General features: G+C 44.3%; 1 protein-coding gene across 4 annotated transcripts in view; it reads left to right on the top strand.

The window, feature by feature from the left end:
* Positions 1-25,681, top strand: part of CHM (CHM Rab escort protein) — a 232,771-nt gene that overhangs the window by 126,391 nt on the left and 80,699 nt on the right. For 2 of the 4 annotated variants that reach the window (XM_075940752.2, XM_075940754.2), the window contains exon 9: positions 23,225-23,302. The exons of 1 other annotated variant lie outside the window; for it this stretch is intronic. In XM_075940752.2, the coding sequence (XP_075796867.2) occupies positions 23,225-23,302 (78 nt within the window). Of the gene's footprint in view, positions 1-15,669; positions 18,600-23,224; positions 23,303-25,681 lie in introns of those variants that run through there. One more of the 4 variants, XM_075940750.2, reaches the window with a different exon arrangement.

Below are 25,681 nucleotides of genomic sequence, written 5' to 3'. Positions count from 1 at the left end.
AAACTGAATCTCAGGGAAGCAATTCTCTATGCTTTAATCTTTTTATTCTCAGTTGCTGTATAACACCTAGCAATCAAGTATGCTTTATCAAGTATATCTTTTTCATAGTGACAGAAATGTAGCAGTGTTAGTCTGGGGTAGCTGAAGCAAAATGCAGGACAATGTAGCACTTTAAAGACTAACAAGATGGTTTATTAGATGATGAGCTTTCGTGGGCCAGACCCACTTCCTCAGATCAAATAGTGGAAGAAAATAGTCACAACCATATATACCAAAGGATACAATTAAAAAAATGAACACATATGTCCTTTTCATATGTGTTCATTTTTTTAATTGTATCCTTTGGTATATATGGTTGTGACTATTTTCTTCCACTATTTGATCTGAGGAAGTGGGTCTGGCCCACGAAAGCTCATCATCTAATAAACCATCTTGTTAGTCTTTAAAGTGCTACATTGTCCTGCATTTTGCTTCATCTTTTTCATAGGACATTGAGACCACCCCCTTGCCCAAAGCAGGATCAATCCTAACTAAACCATCCCAGACAGGGCTTTGTCAAGCCAGGATTTAAAAATTCCACCACTTCCCAGAGTAAACTATTCCAGTGCTTCACCACCCTCCTAGTAAAATAGTTTTTCCTAATATACAAAATAGATCTCCCCCACTGTAAATTGAGACCATTGTTCCTTGTTCTGTCATCTGTCACTACTCAGAGCAGCCTCTCTTCATCCTCTTTGGAACCCCTGCTTCAGGTAGTTGAAGGCTGCTATCCAATCCTTTCTCTGCTGTAGACTAAATAAACCCAAATCTCTTAGGCTCTTTTCATAAGTCATGTGCTCCAGCCCCCTAATCATCCCTGTTGCCCTCTGCTGGGCTTATTCGTCAATCTTGTTGACTAAATGCACTTCTCTGTATCAAAGGTGCTAGGGGAGAGGTAGCCAGTGGATGAGCACCAGATCTTTCTGCTCCCGGCACCCCCTTTGATAGAGGGGTAGCAGCGCTGAGGATGAGGGGGGCAGGCGATAGCCAATACATGCAGGAAGCTGGCTTTTAAGCAGGCTCCCTGCACTTGCCACCTAAAGTCAGTTTCCCCTGTCACTGTCCTCTTAAAAGCCGGTTCCCCCCAGCACCAGCTCTGAGGTGCTGCCTGCCCCACCCTGTGATTCTGCTTCTATCTAGGGCAGCAGTGTGTGTATGGGGCGGGGAGAGGATAGAGAAGGTTGCCACAAAGAAGCTGCTGTCTGCAGTGGCCTGGGTTTGCCACAGAAATAAGATGCTCCACGGCAGCAGACCTGTTCATGTGGAGCTCTCGGGCATCCCACAGAGCAGCGTCTGTCCCTGGCAAGCCTGGGTCCACTGCGGACAGAGGCTGCTGCTGCGGAGCTGCCTCTGTCCATGGTGAACTTGGACACCCCCATGGTCAGGGGTTGCTGCCACCCCTCGCTGCTGCTTCTTATACAGAGGCAGCAGCACAGAGTAGCAGGCAGGAGCCGGTTTGCATGGGAAGCCAGTTTTTTAACTGGTTTCCCTTGCAGACTGGCTCCCTCCTGCATGGGGTGGCAGGGGGTTCCCTGGGAGTGCACTGGATGCCACCCCCACCCCCAGGGAGTATCGAATAGTCATGGAACTGCTAAAATTTCATTTGGTTGCATGACTAATCAATTACAAGCCATCTAATATGCCTAATCTGGGCAAGGGATTGAGGTGCAGGGTCTAAGAAAGGGTATGAATGGAGGTGAGGATTCTGGTCTGGGGAAGGGATGTTGGAGCAAGTGCAGGGTCGAGAAGGGAATTGTGACTTGGGAGGGAGTTGTGAGGGAGGAGGGTACAGAGGGTTTCGGTGGTGACCTGGCACAGGACGTTGGAGTGCAGGGTTCAGGAGGGGGTATGAGTGCAGGATAGGGATGTCAATGTGTAGACGACTACACAATTACCCATTAAGCTTGGGTTTATTGATTAATCCTGTCGACTACACGCTCTCCTTCCCCCCCTTGCTTCCTCTATATCAGAGATCAACCAGTGGGAGTTGAGAAATTGTGCTGCACTGCCCCCACCCCCAGCAAAATCTCTCAGCTCCCATTAGCTTCCATCCCTTTCCACAGCCTACATAACCACAGGGAGCAGCCAGCCGCTCTGAGTGACACTGCTACCTGTTGCATGGGCAGGCTGCAGGCCAGATTAAAAGGCTTGGCGAGCCGGATCTGGTCCATGGGCCAGATCTTTCCCGCCCCTGCTTTAGAGGCAAAGTATTTTTAAAGTCTCTTATGAGTTCCCACTCTCTGTACTCGAATTGCCAGAGTGGGGAACATCTTTTACAGTCGTTTTGTAAAACAGTGAGGAACCTTAAGAAATCTTTCTCCTCTGCTTTTGTATGGGCTATTATACACACATTCTACCTCTTTAGATTAGCCATAAAGACTACTTAGAAATTAAATCCAATATAATATGTGGTGCCTGCCTGATAAGCAAGGCAGAACTTTAAGGGCATATTGCACAAGTTTTTTGCTGCCTACATAGATTACATTTTGAAACCAAGGTCTCCTATTTAACGTGCAAAGCTTCCAAATGGTCTGCACCCCAGCTTTCAGATGGACATAGTAGATGCCTAAACAGCCGCTGTGGTAAAACAGAATAGACCATTTTGAACAATCTCCAAGGCATACCTCACAGGTCTGGGCTAGGACTGGTGAAGTGTTCAAAGCTGTGGAACACGCTTCTGTCATATTTTTGTGAGCCTGAGTTTTATCACTTTCATGGATCCTGAAGGACCCATCTTTCTCTTCCCTTTAGAAGGTTTTAGTCCTAGGATGTCAAATTTATTTTGTGCCTTCTGATAAACAGTTTTTGAAGAAGACTTACGAATTAGGACCATGGTAGGGGCAATCCTTGATGGTAGTTTTTATAACTCATGTGGACTAAGCATCAATTTATTGTAGAGGAGACCTGGTTTCCTTTTTGCAATGAAGTTTGTTTCCACATGGATAGTTCAGTCCTGCTCACTGCTTTCAGTGTAGGAGGAGCCCTCCTCCTTCCTTATCACTGTTGCTCAGAGACATCTCTCTCTTTTAGGAAACCAAAATAGCAACTCCTCTTGTATACATTTCAAAGTGGTTTTGTGACTTATGGTGCTAGTCAGTCAATTTTATTTCTCACTTTGAAGAATTTCCATTGTGCTGACAGAAATACACATGGAAAAAGAGATGACCCCCACAAAGAGCATTTGTGTATCCTGTAGAACTAGCCATGTTTGTATTATATTTGCATCTTGTTACTGTTATAAAATGTGCAGATGGGGCCAAGATATTCTAAAATGTTTGTAATTAAGTATTCCAAATAAATATATTTAATTATCAAAAATTGTTTCACATAGACTCATAGACTTTAAGGTCAGAAGGGACCATTATGATCATCTAGGCTGACCCCCTGCACAATGCAGGCACAGAATCTCACCCACCCCCTCCTAGAATAATCCTCTCACCTATATCTCAGATATTGAAGCCTTCAAATACTTTGAAGGCCCCAAGATGCAGAGAGTCCTCCAGCTGTGATCTGTGTCCCATGCTACAGAGGAAGGCGAAAAACCTCCAGGGTCTCTGCCAGTCTACCCTGGAGGAAAATTCCTTCCCAACCCCAAATATGGCGATCAGCGAAACCCTGAGCATGTGGGCAAGACTCACCAGCCAGACACCCAGAAATTTCTCTATAGTAACTCCTATCATCCCTCCATTGACCTATTTCCCACTGATAATGAATGGTCAATTAGTTACCAAGATCATATTATTTAATCAAACCATCCCCTTATCATAGAATCATAGAAATGGAAGAGATCCCAGAAGGTTGTCAAGTCCAGCCCCCCACTGTAGGCAGGACCAATCCCATCTAAATCAACCCGGCCAGGGCTTTGTCAAGTTGAGACTTAAACACCTCTAGGGATATAGACTCCACTACTTCCCTAGGTAACCCATTCCAGTGCTTCACTACCCTCCTAGTAAAATAGTTTTTCCTAATATCCAACCTGAACCTCTCCCACCACAAATTGAGACCATTGCTCCTTGTTCTGCCATCTGTCACTACTGAGAACAGCCTCTCTCCATCCTCTTTGGAACCTCCCTTCAGGAAGTTGAAGGCTGCTATCAAATCCCCCCTCACTCTTCGCTTCTGCAGACTAAACAGACCCAAGTCCCTCAGCCTCTCCTCGTAGGTCATATGCTCCAGACCCCTAATCATTTTGGTTGCCCTCAGCTGGACCCTCTCCAATCCGTTCGCATCCTTTTTGTAGTGGGGGGCCCAGAACTCACCAAAGCCGAATAAAGGGGAATAATGACATCTCTGGATCTGCTGGCAATGCTCCTCTTAATGCAACCTAATATGCCAATAGCCTTCTTGGCTACAAGGGCACACTGTTGACTCATATCCAGCTTCTCATCCACTGTAACCCCCAAGTCTTTTTTTGCAGAACTACTACTTAACTGGTTGGTCCCCAGCTTGTAACTATGCTTGGGATTCTTCCGTCCCAAGTGCAGGACTCTGCACTTGTCCTTGTTGAACCTCATCAGAGTTCTAGTGGCCCAATCCTCCAATTTGTCTATGTCACTCTGGACCCTATCTCTGCCCTTAAGCGTATCTACCTCTCCCCCCAGCTTAGTGTCATCCACAAACTTGCTGAGGGTGCAATCCATCCCCTCATCCAGATCATTAATAAAGATATTGAACAAAACCGGTCCTAGAACCGAATCTTGGGGCACTCCGCTAGAAACTGACTGCCATCCTGACATTGAACCGTTGATCACTACTCGCTGGGCCCGGCCTTCTAGCCCTCTTTCTATCCATCTTACCATCCATTTATCTAGTCCACATTCCCTAAACTTGCTGGCAAGAATATTGTGGGAGACCGTATCAAAAGCCTTGCTAAAGTCAAGGTATATAACATCCACTGACTTTCCCACGTCCACCGAGCCAGTTTTCTCATCATAGAAGCTATTCAGATTGGTCATTTACGACTTGCCCTTTGTGAATCCATGCTGACTATTCCTAATCACTTTCCTCTCATCCAAGTGTCTCAAAATGGATTCCTTAAGGATTCTTTCCATGAATTTTCCAGGAACCGAGGTAAGACTGACTGGCCTATAGTTCCCTGGATCGTCCTTCTTCCCTTTTTTGAAGATGGGCACTACATTTGCCTTTTTCCAATCATCCGGGATTTCTACTGATCTCCACGACTTTTCAAAGATAATAGCCAAAGGCTCTTCAATGACATTTGCCAACTCCCTCAGTACCCTCAGATGCATTAAGTCCGGACCCATGGATTTGTGTATATTTAGCTTTTCTAAATAGTTCCTAGCCTGTTCTTTACCCACCACGGGCTGTCCATCTTCTTCTCATCTTGCGTCACTTAGCGCAGAAGTCCAGGAGCCGACCTTGTCCGTGAATACAGAGGCAAAGAAAGCATTGAGTACTTCAGCTTTCCCCACATCATCTGTCACTAGGTTACCTCCTTCATCCATTAGGGGCTGCACACCCTCTCTGATCACCTTCTTCTTGTTAACATGCCTGTAGAAACCTTTCTTGTTATCCTTCACATCCTTAGCCAGTCGCAATTCCATTTGCGCTTTCACCTTCCTGATAGCCCCCCGGCATTCTTGAGCTATACCTTTAAACTCCTCCCTGGTCATTTGTCCAAGTTTCCACTTTTTGTAAGCTTCCTTTTTGTGCTTAAGTTCACCAAGGATTTCCCCTGTAAGCCAATTCGGTCTCCTACCATGTTTGCCTCTCTTGCTACGCGTTGGGATGGTTTCTTTCTGTGCCTTCAATAAGGCTTCTTTAAAATACTGCCAGCTGTCCTGGACTCCTTTCCCGTTCATGTTAACATCCCAGGGGATTCTGCCCATCAGATCTCTGAGGGAGTCAAAATCTGCTTTTTTGAAGTCCAAGGTGTGTAGTTTACTACTCTCTTTTCTTCCTTTGGTTAGGATCCTGAAATCTACCATCTCATGATCACTGCTTCCCAGGTTGTCACCCATCTCCACTTCCCCTGTTAGTTCCTCCCTGTTTGTGAGCAGAAGGTCAAGCTGCCTTGACATTCACTGACTACTTTAAAGATAATTTTTACACATATTGCTTTTTTAATCTTTAGGGATTTATATTTTCAGCAATGTATGCTAATGGATGCAACTACTTGTTTTCCCCTTAAGTCTTCTGAATTATCAGCCACTTTCTTCAGCAGTTACATTATGCATTAATAATCTTATTTCTGTATTATTCACTTACTCTTGTGAACTAATAGTATATGATGCTAAATACAGAGCTTAACATAAGTGGGCTTTATAGTGTTTGTCAGAAGAATTGGGTCTGTTAGATCTTGGGATCGCTCCTAAGATTGTACATGTATGTGAAGTTTATTGCAGGATTGGAGTCTAGGAATACGTTCAAGTCCTATGAATGGGAAAACTTTATTTCTTTTTCGAGTGATATTCCTGGTAAGGGAAGGTGCAGGTGCCAATGGGTGCTCCACTGTTGGTGTCAGGTTCATCACGGCACCGGGGATTAGAGACTTTCAGAGTAGTGTCCAGTCAGGCTGTGCATGCACAAGCAGTGATTGATCAGTGTTCCCACCTTTGAAGTTCAGCAGCCTGATTCCCCTCAGTTCCTTCTTCACCTCTGCTATGGATGGAATTGCAACCCTCTTCTCCTCAGTGCACTTCTGAAAAGCAAAGAAGAGATAGTTATTTAGATAGATAGTGTTGAGTTACCCAGTAGTTCTTTCCCTGTTAATACAGTTTAAACTTTAACAAACAAAACAAATAAACCTACAAACCCGAAACTGCTTTTTTCCCTTCAGTTTGTTTATAGCTTAGTTAGATTCACAGTTTACCACTGTGCAGAGGCAAGCCATGGCAAACTACAAACCAGAAAAAACCCCCAAACAAACACAGACAGCTCTTCTCAAAACTACAGTCAAAAGTGGCAGAGCCCGCCACTGGGAGAGATGCCAGGCTCTTCTGTAGTCCAAAGATGCGACAAATGACAAGATTCTATGCCAGCCTCTGATGGTCCCAGTGAATGCTTGCGCTGTTTAGGGGACACGCATATTTCACAAAAATGTGTCCATTGTCACAGTCTGACAGTGAGAGCTCGCAAGGATAGAGAGCTCAGAATACGCACGCTGTCCATTGACAAAGCAGTGAAAAACTTCTCTTTTTTTATTATTTGAAGTAAGAGTTGTGGGGAATTAAGATGATTGTCACACTTTATGTAAGCCGTGACAATGAACTAACACACAGATAAGTGCCCTGGATTTCCAGCACCCCTCCCCTCCCCCATGGTCAGTCAACAATCACCCTTTGGGGTACACTTTTATACACAGGTACAAACAAGTTACACATCACATCACAAGGGGGGTTCACTTACTGTCTCCATCATGCTCTCAATTTAGACCTGATGCTGAACCTAGGTCGGTATACATGTTATTTGTGGGGAGGCGGTTGGTACCAAGATGTTTCTTAACTAGGTGTTCTGTTATGATCCTTCCGGAATGTGTTTTATGGTCTGTGCCTGGAACCTTTTGGCATTCTTTATGCTTGACCCTGCTTCTACTATTTCTCTTTAGCCGAGCCTCTTTCCTGCTTGTAGTTTAACTGAGCCAGAATCTTACTCACTAGATTTCAGGCCTGCTGATTTTATGTTAAAGACCATCAACTTAACTACAAAAATTGATGTCATTTTATGAACATTTGGAAATATAAGATAAGAATTTTATATCCTCCTTCGTTGACCTTAGTAAGCCTTTAATAAAATGTTGCACTTTATGTAGATTGTCATTTGAGGATTTCAAATCACAAATATGAAATGCATTAGTTCTTGCAATACTCATGTAAAGTACATTAGAATTGTGCACATTTTATAGTTGGGGAAACTGATGCACAGAGGTTGTCACCAGCAGCGGATATAGGGCATAGTGAGTGGGGTGGCTGCCCTGGACCCCACACTTCAATAGGCCCCATGCCAGCGCCAGGAGCGGACTGGCCCAGCGGGATACCGGGAATTTCCCGGTGGGCCGTCTGCCGAAGGGCCGGCTGGCAGCTGTTGAAGGAGGAGGGGGATTGTGATGGGGCGCCACAGCCCCACACTTTAAATTCCTTGGCGCTGGCCAGTTTGGGCCATGTGGAGCTGAGGGAGTGCATGTGTGGCGTGCTGAAACACCATACAACAGCTGAGAGGGGAGGCGCCCAGGTGTGGTGTGACGTCATGGCCCGGGACTTTAAAATCTCATGGCCCAGCATTGCACCGCTCAGTTTGGCACGTGGTCTGGAGCCTGGGATGGGGTCGCAGCCACCCTGCAAACTGGAAGGCAGAAAGTGGATGGCAGAGGAAGGGGCTTGTGCTGAGGGGAGGGGGGCAGGTCAGAAGAAGAAAGGGGAAGGAACCAAGGGACAGCGTGGTGGAGAGACAAATGCCAGGGGGCCAAGTGGAGACAATGTGGAAAAGGGCAGGAGGGGAGGTGTCAGTGGGAGCGGGGACAGGGTGATGCTGGGAAAGGAGAGGGTAAGGGCATTGTGGGCTAAAGAGGGGAGGGTGAGGTGCTGGGAGAAGGCTTGAAAGGAGGGGTGGGCATGAGGAAGGCAGGGGTAGAGCAAGTCATGTTTGAGGGCACAGAGGCATGAGGAGAACGGGGGCAGAGGGTGGTGAGGGGGTGGACATCAGGGAAAAGGGGGGCAAGGGCAGTGAGGGAAGGGGGAGGTATCAGGAGGGTGCAGGGGTAAGGGAAGTTACAGGTGCCAGGGGATTCTGGGGGTGAAGCAGAAGAGGAGGGACCACCACCAGAGGAGAGAGGCAGGGCAGGTGTGTAGAGGGAGGTGTTAGGAGAAGGGATGAGGAGGAGTAGCTCACATGATCAGAGTGGGGCTACTGGAGGAGCGGGCACAGGGGGGTGCCTTTTTTCTATTTTTTCTCCAAAGGGGCGCCCTGCAAAATTGTGCTGCCCTGGGCCCCACAAAACTCTCATCCGCCCCTGGTTGTCACAAAGGGGTCTGTGACAAAGCTGGGCATTGCACACAGTCGCCTGACCTGCAGAGTTGCACTTTAACTATAGGGTATATACCTACCTCTAATTAAAATCAAGTGCACGGTCCTGTACCATATATTTTTACTGGTAGACTCCTTACATTGGAATAGAAAATACGCAGATAAAATCAAATCTTTACCTGAATAGCAGACTTCGTTTTATACAGAGGAGAATAGTTATTTCTTACAATTAAAATCAGATTATGATAATACAGGTTTTAACCCTTAGGATCCTAGGGAGGAATAGACTTAAATAATTTGTTCTGAGTCTAATTTTTTCTAGGTTACTTTATTCCCCAGACCTTTCCTCCCACCCTTACCTCCATCCCCATCCCGTGAAACTTGCATCCTCACTCTTGATACCTAGTATCCATCCTTTTTGCTTTGTGCATCTTGGACTGTCTAAAGAGTCCACCCCAAGCACAAATGAGTGAAGTGGCTAATCTTATTTTCATCCAGTATCTTATTTTTCAGCATGGATCCACTCCTGGCTCCGGACCAGGAAGTCTCCTTTACCTAGTCATAGTTGTGTATAGGGATGTAAGCGACCAGTCAATCATCCGATAAGCATAAGCTTATTGAATAGTCAATTAGTCCCTTGACTAGTCACTTTCCCCTCCTCCGCTTGCTGTCTCTATCAGAGGCAGCAAGGGGGGGAGCAGAAGACAGTGCTAGGAGGAACCTGCTTAAAAGCCAGTTCCCCCCAGCACTTTCAGCAGGGGAGGCAGGGAGTAGTAGGGATTGGGTGCGAGCTGGGGAATAGTTGAGGAAACCTTACTGCTGTGTAGAGCATTGTAATCTTTAAATACCTTATCCTTCCCAATAATTACTTTGACACAAAGTTGCAGATAGATGGTGTAATGGTCTTCCTAGATAGAATTATTCAATGCAAGAGCTGGCTTATTTTTTTAATAAGTCCAAGTGATTTGTAAGCATACTAAGATTTGGTTGTGCATGCTGCAGTTTTCTGGTGGGGAAAATTAATTGGAGATATGGCCGTGTTTGAATTGTTTGCGTTGTCTATAGTTTATTTTCCAGGGTTCTTTTAGAACAGATAATACTATATTTCAGGAAGTCTTGAAGTTCCAGGGACTTTCAGGAAATAAAAAATACAATATCCAGATCCCAGACACAGCTTGCATTTTGTGTAAAAATAACTTGAAAAGGATAATGTATTAATTCAGGGTTTTAGCATGTTTGTCTGTGATCTTTCTCCAAAGCTTGCCTTCTTATGGTCATAGAATAGTCTTCTTTAAGGAAAAATTGGGGGAGAGGAGGGAATTACATATCCTGCTGTGGGGTAAACTGCTAGTGCAGGAGCTATTCTTTGTAATCACTACACACAGATTTTAGAAATTAAAAGATATAAACTAAGAAGGAAAGCATTTCTGTTTGGAGACGCATACATTGTAATGTTATGATACATTTATTTACAGATTAACTTCAGTTCATTTTGAAGCTACAGATATAAGTGTCTGATATGTCCATGTTGAAAATGAAGATGTCAGATGAAGAGGCCTTCTATTTTTAAAAAAATCAGAATCAGGGAGCATTACATCAAAGTAATATACTCCTCTTGTAGCAACAGATGCAGCAATCCTAAAGCCTATTTTCTTTCTTGTTACATTATGTTTAATTAAAGAAAACAGCTAGTTGGAGGCAGTTACTTTCTGTGAAATGTAATGAAGATTTATTTTGGAACTGACCTTCACTGTATTAGTTGAAACAGTAATCAGTAGAATTAATAGAATAATCAAATTATATACAAACTCATAAATCATCATGAATATGCTGTCAAAAGTTCAGCTATTAATGGATCCTACTGTTTTGCAGCTGTATTAAAATTACTTCTGCTGATTCCTGCCTTGATAGGAACTGAAATGGCATTTAAAGGCTATGTATGATGGGGTCTACCAGGCCGAAAATTTTCACAACTGTTAATTTAGCTGTAATGTGATTTGATGTCACCAGGCCAAAGTTGAAGTTGAGTACAGTGTTGGTTCCATCTTTCAACAAAACTTCAATTATTGGTGAAGGCAGTAGCCGGTTAATTAGAGTAATACCAGTTTAAGTGCCTGTTGTTTAGGGTTAATGTTACCTTGTACTTCAAGAATAGTTAACTCATCTTGAATAGTGTATTGTTTTATGGTAATGTTGGTATGATGATTTTTATTTGACTTTGTCATAAATTATTGGGACTTGATTTAGTTGAATTCAACTTTAGTATTTAAATAATATTGGAAAGTGCTTCCAAATTCATATTTTTAATGGAAACCTATTTAAATAAGAATTCCAGTAATTTGTACTCCTTTTACATAATAAACACGGAATTCCTTGCTATTATCTTTTTCTTTTTTAACTGGTTTCCATTTGTATGCTTTGCATGCTTTGAAAACAGGTCATGTCCTTTTCCTCTGTGTAGCAGCTACTCTTGGAAATAACAGCCATTCGCGCTTTTGTGCAGTCAAGCAGCACAGTTCTGTCAAACCACATTTTTAAAGTAAGGTACTTTTAAAAAAAAACCACTTAGGTTTCTAGTGGAAGTCAAAGAAAAAGTTATGTAATTTATTACAAAGAGAGCTTTGTTTTAATTTAATTAAAATGTAACTAATTTCTAACATGAACCTTTATGAAAGAAATATTGCCAAGCTCCACTATGGGAAAGCCCTATGGTAAAACACGTGTTACAATAGATAAAGGCCACTCTTTGCAATTTTACTGTTAAATAAAACCTGTGAGCATTAATAGCCCAGTGGTCTGGGTCCCTACAGTTCTTCAATCAATGTTTTATTCGCTAAGCCAGCCTACTTCCCAAATGGATATGGGGCAAACACTGTCTCTTTACCCACCTTATTCCCTTTGAGGAGAATCGGTTCTCTAAAAGGCCAGTGTTTTGGACTTGGTGCCTAGCACTAAGTGATATCACTGATATCTCTCAGGTTCCTATCTCCTTTTCCAAAGTGAACTCTTAATTTTGGAATGCTAGGAGTGGAATTCATTCATCCTTCACAGTCAGACTCAGGCGACGAAGTTCAGGCAGAACAAGAACTGTCCAGCTCACTGATTAAACTCTATTGTCATTAAAAATACTCAGGCGCCCTCCTCTTTATTATTTGAAATCTGTAATGTGCACAGAGGAAGAATACACTTCGTGACTGCATCATTGGTGGACAACCTGCACCCTATGGGCTGCATAAGGCTCACTGGGATTCCACCTGGGGCCCACATACCCATCTGCCCTCATCCCCCATTCTTCTCACTCACTGGGTACTGGAGTCCCACACTTCCTACTACTTCCCTTCCCTCTCAGCACTTTTAGAGCACTACGAATCCACCGATTCACACTCTGTCCCCATTTCCTCCCCTCCTTCCCAGAGCTTGAACTCCACAAATCAGCATTTTCCACCGATGGGGAAATATTGCACAAAGCTTCGGGGGGGGGGGGGGGGAGGGAGGAATCCCAAAGCCCTATGCCGAATCCAGGATTAATCATAATGGCACTGACAAAACTTACCTGACACTGACAACCGGGCATCCATCAGCATTCACTCTGGCCAAACACACACATCATTGGAGTAAAGTCCCATGTTGGAAACAACCCCAGGAATGAAATGACTACTAGCAGTGTAAACTCTGTACCAATAGCACCATGTGCACAGTGCCTTCCTTAGAAGAAACTTGTTCCTCCTCCATCAGATCCTGCCTCTTCACTCATAAGGAACCTGACACTAAGGGTACGTCTAAACTACATGGCTCCGTCGACGGAGCCATGTAGATTTGTTTGTTTGGCAAAGGGAAATGAAGCTGTGATTTAAATAATGATTGTTTCAATCATTCCATCTCTTAAGTTCAAGATTGGTTTAAAGCTCTATAACTTACAGGGTGCATCCTTCCACAAAGCCATCCACTCAGCCCACAGCAAGTAATTCAAATTCATAATTGGGCCCAGTAGATTAGCCCAAATGACAGTATTTTGTACTGTTAGCCACTTTATCAAGATTCTTCCTAAAATGTCTTGCAGTGGTAGCAACATACTTGAAGAGGTGGAGTACTCATGTTTATCTGTCTCAGGGCATTTGGCTGGTCATAGGCAGGTCCTAGCAGGAGACCACGACAGCACGAGAGTATGGCCTCTCGATTCTCCCAACTAGGCCTATTTGTGAACTACCAAAAAAGCATCACACCTCATCACATATGGCAGTTCAGAGGACCTGCAATTGAATTGCAGTCAGCAAAAGCCTACTTAGAGCTTTTCTAATTCCTCTAGTAGGTACATGACCAAGTCAAATTCCAACAATGATGGTGCAAACCTGCCTAAAATTACTAGGCCACATCCAGGTGACACCCTTTATCATATTTCTATGGCTGCCACAACTCTAGCTGAGGATGATGTACTTGTCTAAAAACTACATCTACAAGAAGGTCACAGGACTGTTTTATGTCCTAAGGAGCCTAAGTTGATGGATAGATCCTAGGAATGGATTAAAAGGGGTTCACCCCTTCTCCCACAATGACTCATCCTAGATGCATCAGCAATAAACCACTTAAACCATCTGCAGATACAGGGGTTCTAATCCCAGACTCTTTGAAACTTCACATAAGTTTTCTGGAATTCAAGGTCAAAGAATTGCCAGTGTGACATTCCTACCTGTCTTGCAGGACTCCATAATGCAGAATTTGATGGACAACACCTCTGCAATCCACTGCATAAACGGGGAGGAGCTTGTTTATCAGTCCTTTTCCAAGAAGCTGTTAAGCTATGAGCAGGACTTCATCAACAGAGAATAATCCAGCTGGCTCTGAACCTTCCAGGTGTTGCCAAATAACTAGCAGACTTTTTGAACCAGCATGCAGTAACCATCCGTGATGCTCACTGTAGCAATCTACCATAGAACCAGTATTCAATCTAGGGGGGAATTCCCACAATATCCCTTTTCACTAATAATGACAAATGCCTGCTCCATCGATTTCATAAGCCTGGATTGGTTCCCAGTGACCTTCCTGCTACAGTTGTCTCAGGGCCTTTCCACCTATTCCTCTGATACCCAAGATGATGGTCAAGATCAGATGGAACAAGGGCACACTAATCCTCAAAACTTCAGTTCTGGTCAACAGACTTACTGCAAGTGTCCATTCAGTCCTATGCGTCTCCCAGCCTGTTACAATTCTGGGATAATGTGTTTTGTCAGATACTGTACCCCAACCCCTGGTTATCACAGGTGACTGCTTGGATATTGGCTTTTTGAACAGTACTGACAGACTTCTCCTAACAATAAATCTGTTAGTTTCTAAGCTGCCACAGGACTCCTCCTTGTTTTCACTAATGTAGTTGTGATTCTTAGCTGTTGTAATTGGTGTGGCTCTTATGACCCATGTCACGTTACTGAATTTGAGGGAAGCAGCCAGATCACTGCTGCACCTATAGGTGGGCGTGTTGGTCCCAAAAATGGTATAGAAGGGGGCCATGTGAGGTATTGAATAGAAGCTAATCCTATGTACGCTAGTCATGTGATTGTATAATGTCTGTGTTTGTAGTTAGGAATCTGTAATCTGTATGGATACTGAATATTTCTCTGCATGTGGTTGAGCATTGGGTAGAGCCCGGCCTATGGACATGCTAATTAGCGAGGCCCTGTGGGACAATGGCACTCAATGGGCCAAGGACACACCTAAAGAATGAGGGCTGACACCTAAGGGCTGCCAGCAAGGAACACAGGGATAGGCCGCTGGGCAGGTGACCTGCTACAGCCAAGAAGAGACCAGGAAGGAGGGATAAATAGGCCATGTGGTCGCCTCCATCTTGGTTCTCAGCTCAGCACTTCATCCCAGAGGCAGCAATGCAGGGATCGAAGAGCCAGGAAGAACTGTGGACCCATCTTGATCCTAGGATGCACAACAAGGACTTTTAAACCAGCAGCTGTAACATCTCTGCTAGAGCCTGCATCGAGAACTGGGAGATTAGATGCATGTAATGTACTATCCTTTAACAACCTTACTCTCATGCTTTTCTTTATTATAATAATAAACCGTTAGATGCTAAAGGATTGGCTCAGCGTGATTTGTGTGTAAGATCCAGAGGATAAATTGACCAGGGATCTGTGACTGGTTTCTTGGAACCGGACAGAACTTGTTTGGGGTAGGTGGGATTGGGTGCTAGGACCCCCCACCTGTGTATGAGGCCCGGGGCCATCTGGGGCACGGATATTGCTGGGGTGTTGGAGGGGTTTTGCTCATGAGGCTTCAGGCAGGCAGCTGAAGTGCTCTGTGTGACTGGTTTGTGGCCTGTTTGGAGAGGTCACCAATCTGGGGGCTGTAAGGAGCCCCGAAGTTGAGCAATTTGCCCTGAGCAGATGCCCTCAGCTGTGCCCAGACACGGCCTGGTCCGTCACAGACCCACCCTCCATCCCTGCTTTTTTAAGTCCGCTGTACCTATGGGTTTTGAAATGTGAAGAAACTGGTCACCCTATTCTTTTATCCCTTCATATGAGAACATTAGGAGGTACATGTTCAGCTCCTATAAATGAAACTTCAAAAACTAAGGTCCACACTGACTACATTTCGAAGAACCACAGTTATTTATCATACATTAATTGTTCTTTTTTTTGTCAGTTGCTGCTATACGTCACAAACTCCCCTGGTCACCTACAGGGAGAATAAAGACTTGCGGATTGACTCAACTTTTCACTCCCCTATATTGAGTGAAGATAGATCTGTTCAGTCACTGCTCTCTGACGACTCAGATCTGCACTCTCCCCTCGCACACGAAGAGGGGGAGGATTTTGAAGTTTTCTTACCACAGCTGTCCCCTCAATCACAAGAAGCATTGGGGACACACAGTTACATGCAACCAGACCTTCTCAGAGTGCAAATGGCCACCTGGGTTCCCTATCTGTGGATGCCCCCACGGGTGGCATACCCTCCGCAGTGGCAAATGTGGAACCATCCTCCACAACACCACAGAAAGAGATTATGTAAGACTAAACATATAGAAAAGTCTCTCTCGCGCTCCACTGAATCTCCTCACAGAGACACCACAAGGAATGATAATGACAGCCAATACTTCCCTATATCAGCCACGGGATCTTTGGCTCACACAGCATCATTAGCAGATACAGGAGAAGCAATTCTACCTCCCTCCACTAATACTTCAGAGGCAATCTCCTCTTTTCAAGATTTATTTAAACGGGTAGTGCAAGACCTAAACATCCCTGTGAAGGAAGTACAAGATGCTCCCCATGAGTTCACTAACATCTTACAATCCAGTTCATTGTCTAAAATTGCTCTCTCTATCAATCCTGCCATTCTCCAATCTGCAAAAAGTTTATGGCAGACACCTGCCTCAATTCCCCCTACTAGCAGAAAGGCAGACCGAAAGTATTTTATGCCACCCAAAGGATCTGAGTTTCTCTTCACACATCCCCTCCCCCGATTCCCTTGTGGTAGATGCTGCACAGCAGAGAAACAAACAGCAAAATCGCTCAACCCCATCTGTTGAGGGGAACAAGAGATTAGATGCGTTTGGCAAAAGAGTATACACTTCAGCCACACTCCAGCTGAGGGTAGCAAACTATTCAGCCCTACTTAGTAAATATGACTACAACAATTACACGAAAACGAACACATTTATTGATGATCTGCCAGAAAGCAAAAAAGGGCAATTTCGCGTATAGCGCTCCAAGTGGCTGTCGATGCAGCAGAAGGAGCCACAAGGTCGATGGCTACAGCTGTTACTACGTGGTGGGCCTCTTGGTACAACTCGTCAACCTTCCTGAGACAGCTGCAGACAGCTGAGGAAGACTTGCCATTTGAAGGGGAGAACCTTTTCTCCTCAAAGACCAATGAGCTTCTTTAATCCATGAAGGACTCCAAAGCCATTCTCCAATCCTTGGGTATCCAGGCCCCTGCAATGAGAACAAGAAAATATAGATACCAACTGTACCACAGATTAAGGTAACAACAGCCCCCTTTCTAGTATCACAGACAAGAACAACCCCCTTACCAACAGTGGGGTTGAAACAGGCAGCAGAGACAACGGTCTCAGACTAATACTCCCAAACCGCCAGGGGCAGTCCAATAAGCAAATTTGAAAATATAGTCGAGAGATCGAAAACCAGAACGCCATCTCCAGAATATTAGAATCCTTCCAAACTCTTTCATTTTCGTTTACTCCCCTTCCTTCATCAATGGAAATTAATTACATCAGACAAATGGGTACTTCAAATTATCTCCCTAGGGTACACCATCCCCTTTCTTTCCCTCCTTCTATCCTGTCCCTCTTTAGGGACCCATCTCACAAGATCATTTTACAACAAGCGATAGATCACCTGTTACATATAGAAGCCATAGAACCTGTTCCATCACAATTCTACAGAACTAGTTTCTATTCCCATTATTTTCTCATAGAAAAGAAGACTGGTGGGTGGAGACCCATCTTAGACCTCAGATCCCTAAATAGCTTCTTAAAGAAACAGCAGTTTAAGATGGTTACCCTAAATACAGTTATTCCAGCTCTGGAGACAGGTGACTAGTTTTCCTCTCTCGACTTACAAGATGCATATTTTCATATTTCTATCAGACCATCTCATAGACATTTTCTCCGTTTCACTTTAGGTTCAAACCATTTTCAGTACGTGGTCCTACCCTTCAGAATCTCTATAGCTCCGAGAGTATTTTCCAAGATCCTAGTGGCAGTCACTGCCCACCTAAGGAGACAAGGAATTACCATATACCCCTACCTGGACGACAGCCTAGTAAAAGCAAGGTCCAGACACGAGTGCCACCAACACACTCACATGGTGCTAGACTGTTTTCACTCTCTAGGACTTCTAGTGAACCACCCCAAATCAATGCTTACACCCTCGCAGACCATGCAGTTTATTGGGGCACACCTCAACTCTGTCACAGCCAAAGCCTCTCTCTCGACAGAGCCACTCACATCAGGCACCGGGCATTATCCCTCCAGGACATGCCTACAGTCACCACACTCACCTGCCTCCGACTTCTAGGCCATGTGGCTTCCTGCAACCCAGTAGTGCCCAATACAAGATTATTTATGAGGTGTCTCCAAGGCTGGCTCCTAACCCAGTACAAACCGAACATTCATTCACTGACAAAGAGTCTAACTATGCCTCCATCAGTCAAGGCATCATTAAAATGGTGGACAAAGGCATCCAACCTAACTGTAGGCACACCCTTCCAATCTTCAGAACCCACAGTGGTCATCACCACGGATGCCTCACTCACAGGCTGGGGCGCTCACATAGAAGGAAGAACAGTTTAAGGCCTATGGTCTTCTGTGGAGTGTGCGCTCCATATAAATATTTTAGAACTCCGAGCTGTCCGCCTAGCATGTCAAAAACTGCTCCCTCAAGCAAAAAGGATACACGTCTGTGTCTACACAGACAACACGGCATGCATGTTCTATGTAAACCGACAAGGCAGAGCACAGTCACAACCCCTGCTGAAGAAACTCTGTCCAGAGGTGCTGGATGTGGAGCACGCCCAGGGACATTCATCTTGAAGAACATCAGATACAGGAGGTGAGTAACCTCCTCTTATGTATAGAACCGCAGCAAGTCTCTGAGATTAATTTTATTTGGCAGTAGCGCGAGACCCACAGGGTACAGCCAGAACTTTGCAACCCAATGTATACTTTTATGGCAGAGTTAAGGTTGGAAACACATCCTTAATTATATTGCCTTTTGATTTCTGTATTCTGCAACTTTAGCTTTATATTTTTTAGAATTTTTTTCCCTATGTGCTTATAGAAACCACCCACACTCTGAAGTTCAAGACTGCTTTTCCAGATTTTCATTTCTAGTTCTTGGTCAGGAATTATATGCTTGTATGTGTTAGGGACCATGACACTAGAAATTCAGTGGTAATACCTGGGCTTGGTGAAGCTGGGCTGATGTCAGATTGAGAGGATAAGAAGAACCCCTACCTCTTGACCTCTGATGTTGGGTATGCCAACTCCCTATCTCTCACCTCCATTTAATTTTGTTTCCACTAAAGGAAACTTAATACATAGCTATCAGATATCAAAGGAGAGATTAAGAGAGATGAATTCTACCATGTCAGTGCGATGGTGTTTCAAAGTCTGAAATTGCCCATGCAATACAAACAGCATAATTTATTTAAAAAAATCCAATTTCTGGTCTCCATTCCCTAACTGAAATAAATGCTGTGCCTCTTCATAACCTGATATACTGCAAATAACCCACAAATATTGTGTGACTAAATGGTATTGTATGTAGTCAATAACCCCCAAAGAAAAAACGTATTTTGTGATTATGGACTGTAAATCTGCAGAAGGCCACCTCCATCTGCTCCTATTGGTATATAGGCAAGCAGCTTGTCAAACCGATATCCCAGTGTCCAGACACAGTCCATAATCCTCCAGGGGTGTAAGCGCACCCCCAAAGTCAACCCTCTTTTATATTTGTAGGCAGGTATGTTCCATATTAATTGATGTTTCTTCAAATTGTAGACCCAAATAGAGCACATTACTTTAATTGGGTCCCTAAACCTCCCCAGCACATTCTATAAGAGCAGTTATGTTAATTTCAGTGTCTAACACGCATTCCAAATTGGGTAATCATGCTTCCTAGTTAAAATTACCCACAGGAGTAATTGGTGATAGTGTTTCTCTCCTTATTTCCTGTATAAAGCTGCTGCATAATGTTTTAAAACAGTTGCTTTAGGTGCCCTCCTAGAAGTGATGACATTTCAGTGGTGAATGACTGAGGCTGATGACCTCTGAAAATGGGCATCCAAATCTGACATACTATTTGTAAGGGTCTCTGGTGATACTATCTAGGAAAATGTTAGCAATACTTCAGTTTTAAAATGATATAACTTAAGTAATATATAAGTTCTCTTGACCATTTTATACATAAGTCTACATAACGGGGTAGGTCTGGGCCAAGGGACAAATTATCATGCAAACATCTCATTCACTTGTAAAGATAAAGAAAAAAGCAAAAGGAAAATATTAGAAACACAAAGGTTTTTTTTTCCCCTTGAAAACGAAAGTGTAGCTAAAAGGAAAGGAAGAATAAATAGATTTTTCCAAACTGTTACCCCTCTCCTCTGAGGGGAAAAATAAACAGAAATTGATAATTTTGTCTGTTCTAAGTTTGTGCTTTGGCAGAACAATTTCTGTGCCAGTTGGAGCCCCGAACAGCATGATGGGAGTTGAGCAAAAAATTAGGAGGGTGGCCTGGCATGTCTGGACTCTGGCATCTGTGGCTTGGTTGGAACTTAACTTCATTTACAAGTTTGCTTCCAATCAGAGAGGAATGAATAAAGATATTGGCTGGCTCGCACACTACCTTCCACATCCTAATGACTTAACCATCCACTGGGTACTATAGAGGTGCAAATTGTTCTTATCAGCTTCTTGTAACTTGAACAATCTAATTCACTATTTTTCTCCCCCACCTCCCACCCCCGTTCCCTTATTTATCCTTGGATCTGGACTTTTAATACTGCAGTCATGTGAAGAAGTGGGTTGTGCCCACAAAAGCTCATATCACCATCTACATGTTTTGTTAGTCTTTAAGGTGCTGCTAGATTATTAGTAGTTTAATTTTTTTGGTAGTTCTAAGTGTGATGTCTAGCAGAGTGCCTTTGACTAGTGTGAACTTGATTGTCTTGTTGCTGAAGCTGGACTTCAGTGGGGGCAAAAGAGAACAGAAAGATGTTGAAGAAATGAAATTCTGTTTCTTCTCCTATAGGGAAACAATCCTCTTAAAGCTAGTGATGTTTTCTATAAAGGAAGGGTGTGAACGTTCTTGTCTTATTTGCTTCCTTCTCTTGTCTTTGGTGGTCCCTTGCCATCAATGTGCAGGAGCCTCTATCCGTGAGATGCAGCAAAGTGGGGAGCACTGTCTTCTTTGGGGAGGTGGGGCAAGTGGGGACTGAAGCAGTCCCTGCTCACACCAGTTCCCACTGTGGCGCTTCAGCGTTTGAAATGTATAAGAGCCCCATGTTTCAAAAGCATAAGCGCCCCAGAGAGCACAGGGCCAGTGGGGACTTAAGCAGTCCCACAGAGCTCTTCTCCATTTCAAAGGCTGAAGTGCCATAGTGGGAACATGCAGTGGGAACATGGAGTCAGGGGGACTGCTTGAATCCCGCTAGCCTCATGCTTTCTGTAGAACCCGCCCTCTCCCCCATTGGTTCACTGAGAGGCAGCAGCTTAAAAGCAGGTTCCTCCCACCAGTGTCTCCCGGGGAGGCTGTTGTCGAACAGGGGTTGCTGGACTCGGCATGAGCCAGGACCGAGCAGTCCCGGCTCACGCTGATTGCTGTGCTTCTGCATTTTAAATGTAGTAAGAGCCCATTGGCTCTTACTACATTTAAAATGCAGAGCTGCAGCATGGGTGGCACCTGGAGCCAGCATGAGCTGGGATTGCTCAGTCCCAGCTCAAGCCAGCTCCTGAAGCTACCCCCGCTGTGGCTCTGCAGAGTTGTCCTATCAACTAATCGTATAGGTGATACAAATTGTATCGACTATACGATTAGTCTGATCTACACTAAGGATGTTAAAATGTGGTTAAGACCTTTACTGTGCTAGAACCAGCTCTCTCCTGCACAGGGAGTTATGCCAGCCATATTGTTACTGAGGCTGCTCAGGATTTCTCTGCCTTCATTATTCAAATTGGTCACAGTGAGATTTTCTACAATAGGCAATATTTTTCCTAATTTGGGAAACTGAATATTCCCAAATTTTGAGCTGCCTCAAAACAAAGTAGCTGCCCCAGTAAACAAAGTTTGCATAATTTTCTGTATCTCTCATAATGTGTACTGTTTTATGTTGTTATCGTTGTGCCTTCCCATAGAGATCTTTTGTTTTACATTGAATGTATTAAACTTAGAGAAAAATTTACCATAACATGAGTCACAGATAGCGGTCATAAAAATAAGACAAATACAACGACTGTAATATAATGAGCTACTGTACATTGAATCATAGAATCATAGGGGTGGAAGAGACCTCAGGAGGGCATCGAGTCCAGACCCTCGCCCAAAGCAGGACCACTCCCAACTAAATCATCCCAGCCAGGACTTTGTCAAGCCGAGACTTAAAAACTTCTAGGTATCCTTCATATTGGCCTTTAACTTGTATGTGTGGTAAATTTAATATAATTCAGATTAATCCTAATTAGCTACTAGAGGTATGACAATTGTTTTTGTTTTGTTTTTGCTCGATAAGAAAGTGTATTACAGATGATATCTTTGTGGTAAAGATAGGACTGTTTGGTGATGTATAAAGAGAAAAATAGATAGTAATGTTAGCGTATAGAAGTTCAAACGGTTAACTGATAAGCTTGGGTTATCCAAATGACTACATGTACACATACCTCAAGCCGGCTCCCCATGCATGCTGGTTCCTGTGGAGCCTCCTGTCCCCTTGCTGCCTCTCACAGAGCCAGCAGCACAGGGAGCAAGTAGAATCTGGTGCTCGGGGGAGCCATCTTAAAAGCCGGCTCCCCACAAGCACCGGATCTCAGGAGCTGCCTGCCTCCCCCCACCCTTGGACTGCTGTCTCTGTATCAGAGGCTGCAGTGCAGTGGGGGAAAGGAGCAGGTGAGGTTGCATAGCAGCATTTGTTTGTGGGGAGCTTAGGCCCCTTTCAGACAGGAGATTCTGCTGCCCAGCTTTGCTGCCTCTATATCAGAAGCAGCAGCAGGGGGTGGCAGGTGGGAGTTGGTCTGGTAAGGAGCCAATTTTTAGACCTACTCCCCTCACAGATGCTCCTTTTTAAGTGTTCAACAGCAAGAAAAGGTATGGTTTATATTCAAAATAAGGCTTTTTCAGCAGAACTTGCAACATAGTTTGACATTTGGCCACATTGTGAGAGGTACTTGGCATTCTCCACTTCTGTTTGTTTGTGCTAGCATGTGTGTGCTCATTAATATCTGAACTAATGGCTCAGTGCATTAGTAATAGTTAAATTGCATTGTTCTGAATACAGTTTTGAAAGTATATAATATGGTTCATTTGGCACAGAGAGATCTCCAATTCTGGCATTCAGACTTCTGACATTTAGGATGTTAAATTCTATTATATTGATGTACTTAATTCACTTTCCCTTTCTTATTAGTATAGAAGTTGTTCACAATCAGTCACAATGAATCTTTTATTTTTTCTTATGTTTCTAGGATGTGTGCTGTATTTGGTGGAATCTATTGTCTTCGCCATTCAGTTAAGTGCCTTGTAGTGGACAAAGAATCTGGACGGTAAGGGTAATACTGCACATGTAACCTTTTTGCACAAAACACAGTTTTATAATGCTGAAGTCTATTTTAAAAAATTATTCTTCAAACATCCTCCTTGGTATTAAAGAACACATCAACCTTGATTATAAGTAATTTGTGTATAGGTCCTCCAGAACAAGGAAAGTGGGTCTAGAATATAGAAACTAAATTAATTTCCCTGTGATATTACTACAGCTCCTGATCACCCAAGCTTGGAAGACAAATCATTTCAGCTGCCGGGGGGCTGGTGATGAGTGATGTTAGTTTTCCTTGTGGCCTTACCTACTCTAATTGATTTTCGTCAGGTGACAACAAAGCCCTCTGTTATTGAATTTTTAAAAATGGAGCTCACCTAAAGACTCATCAGATTAATCTTTGCTGATAATGCATGTCACTCTGAGAGAAAAGATTTTAATGAGTTTTTAGGTAGATTGTTGTCATAAACTATGCTGCCCTCTTATCCTAGAATAAATTCTTGTACAGTGGTATCTGGCCTACAGGAAAGTTTGAAGTTGAGTGAAGAAAAATCATTCCATATTTTGTTTCTTGCATTGACATTGCTTGCACTTCTGATTGCCATAGTTTCCATTATATGTACATTGACCATATGTCCTGGACAGTCCTGATTTTAAATACTCTGCTCTGGTGTCCCCATCAAGTAATGAAATGTCCCAAAAAGCCATGCCAGATCTGGCTTGTGGGAAAGAAGCAAGCCAGAAATAGCTTGGTGCACTGCCATTTTCCTTCCTCCGGCTGGGACAGCCTTGCAGGAGCGCACCCTGTTGCGGTGCAACTGCAACAGCCTCCCTCCCTCCCCCACACAGAGCATGTAGGTGGCTCCTTTAGTGCTTTGCTTCTTTACCCCCCTCCTACCTCCACATCCTGTGCCCCCAGCGTGCTCACTGGCAGGGCAGCCATGCTAGGACTCGCAGCCCTCTGAGAGCAGTGCTGGAGTGAAGAGGGGCCGGAGGGGGGCAGACTCATTTCCCTGCCTGGACCAGCCCTTTGCTGCAGCTCACCCCTCATCTGCAGGCTGTGGCTCCGGGCTTGGGGCAGGCAGAGCCCAGGGCTGGTTTGAACCCAGTGGGCACAGCCCATGGGGAGCAGCATGGTGCAGCCCGGGCTCTGGCGTCCCACCCAGCCCCGATCTGCAGGGCAGCCCTAGCCCCGCGCCCTCTCAGAATAGGAGGCAGAGCCTGTAGTGTGCAGGAATGGGGGTCATTAACTACTTAGCTCCTGGGAGCTGCCCGCCCAGGCCAGGCAGAGGCTGTCCCAGGGACATGGAGCTCAGTGCAGGGTCTTGCTGGGCTGCCCTGGCCCCTACTCCATGCTGTGCGCGTGCCTATCCCGTCCTGCTCCTCCTCTCTGCAGGAAACGAGCTGAGCTGAGCTCCCACCTCACGTGCCACAGAAAATCAGCTTGTGTACCACTTATGGCACACGTGCTGTATGTTGCCGATCCCTGGTTTAGTATATGAATAGAAATTAACAAACTCACTTATTGCCAGTTGCACCACATGTTGGATTCTTTCAGGTTAGTTTTCACAGTTATACAGAATCATACCATGTGGTGCTTAGATATGCACCAATTATTTGTGGGCCACAGAATTTCTGGAAACAAAGTTTCCAGTTTCGGTGCTAACTACTCTGTAACTGATTCAACAGTACTAATTGTGTAACAGACTTTAGCAAACTTTAGTCCATGGACCAATGGTAATTTACAGAGGGCTGACTGATCCTGTGGTGCAGATTCTTTTCCTTGTTACTAGCCACTTCCGCATCCTTCCAGGAACTTTCAGATTAAAGCCTTGTGTACATGTAAATGAGGAGGAGAAGCTCACATAGGTATTGCTAAACAAGAAATGGAAGTGAGAAAACAAAAATCACTTTGAGGAGCAAGGGGTTACGATTCCCAGTTACCTAAAGGAGAGCAGTATTCAGGAGGGACAAGAAACAGGTGACTGGGCAAAATATAAGAAGTATAATATGTGTAGAGCACTGCAAATCCCTGGATATCTGCTTTATATCCACGGGAGAGAATCATAAAACTGGAAGAGACTTCAGGAGGTCATCAAGTCCAGCCACCTGCCCAAGGCAGGACCAATCCCAACTAAATCAACCCAGCCAGTGCCCTGTCAGGCCGAGACATAAAAGCCTCCAGGGATGGAGATTCCACTACCTCCCTAGGTAACCCATTCCAGTACTTCACCACCGTCCTAGTGAAATAGTTTTTCCTAATGTCCAACCTAGACCTTTCCAACTGTAACTTGAGACCATTGCTCCTTGTTCTGCCATCCGTCACTACTGAGAACTGCCTCTCTCCATCCTCTTTGGAACCTCCCCTCAAGAAATTGAAGGCTTC

This window comes from Pelodiscus sinensis, chromosome 13 (genome assembly GCF_052426305.1).
Source record: "Pelodiscus sinensis isolate ZL-2025 chromosome 13, ASM5242630v1, whole genome shotgun sequence".
In the NCBI taxonomy this organism is placed as follows: domain Eukaryota; kingdom Metazoa; phylum Chordata; order Testudines; family Trionychidae; genus Pelodiscus; species Pelodiscus sinensis.
This window is presented reverse-complemented; position numbering and strand designations above follow the sequence as displayed.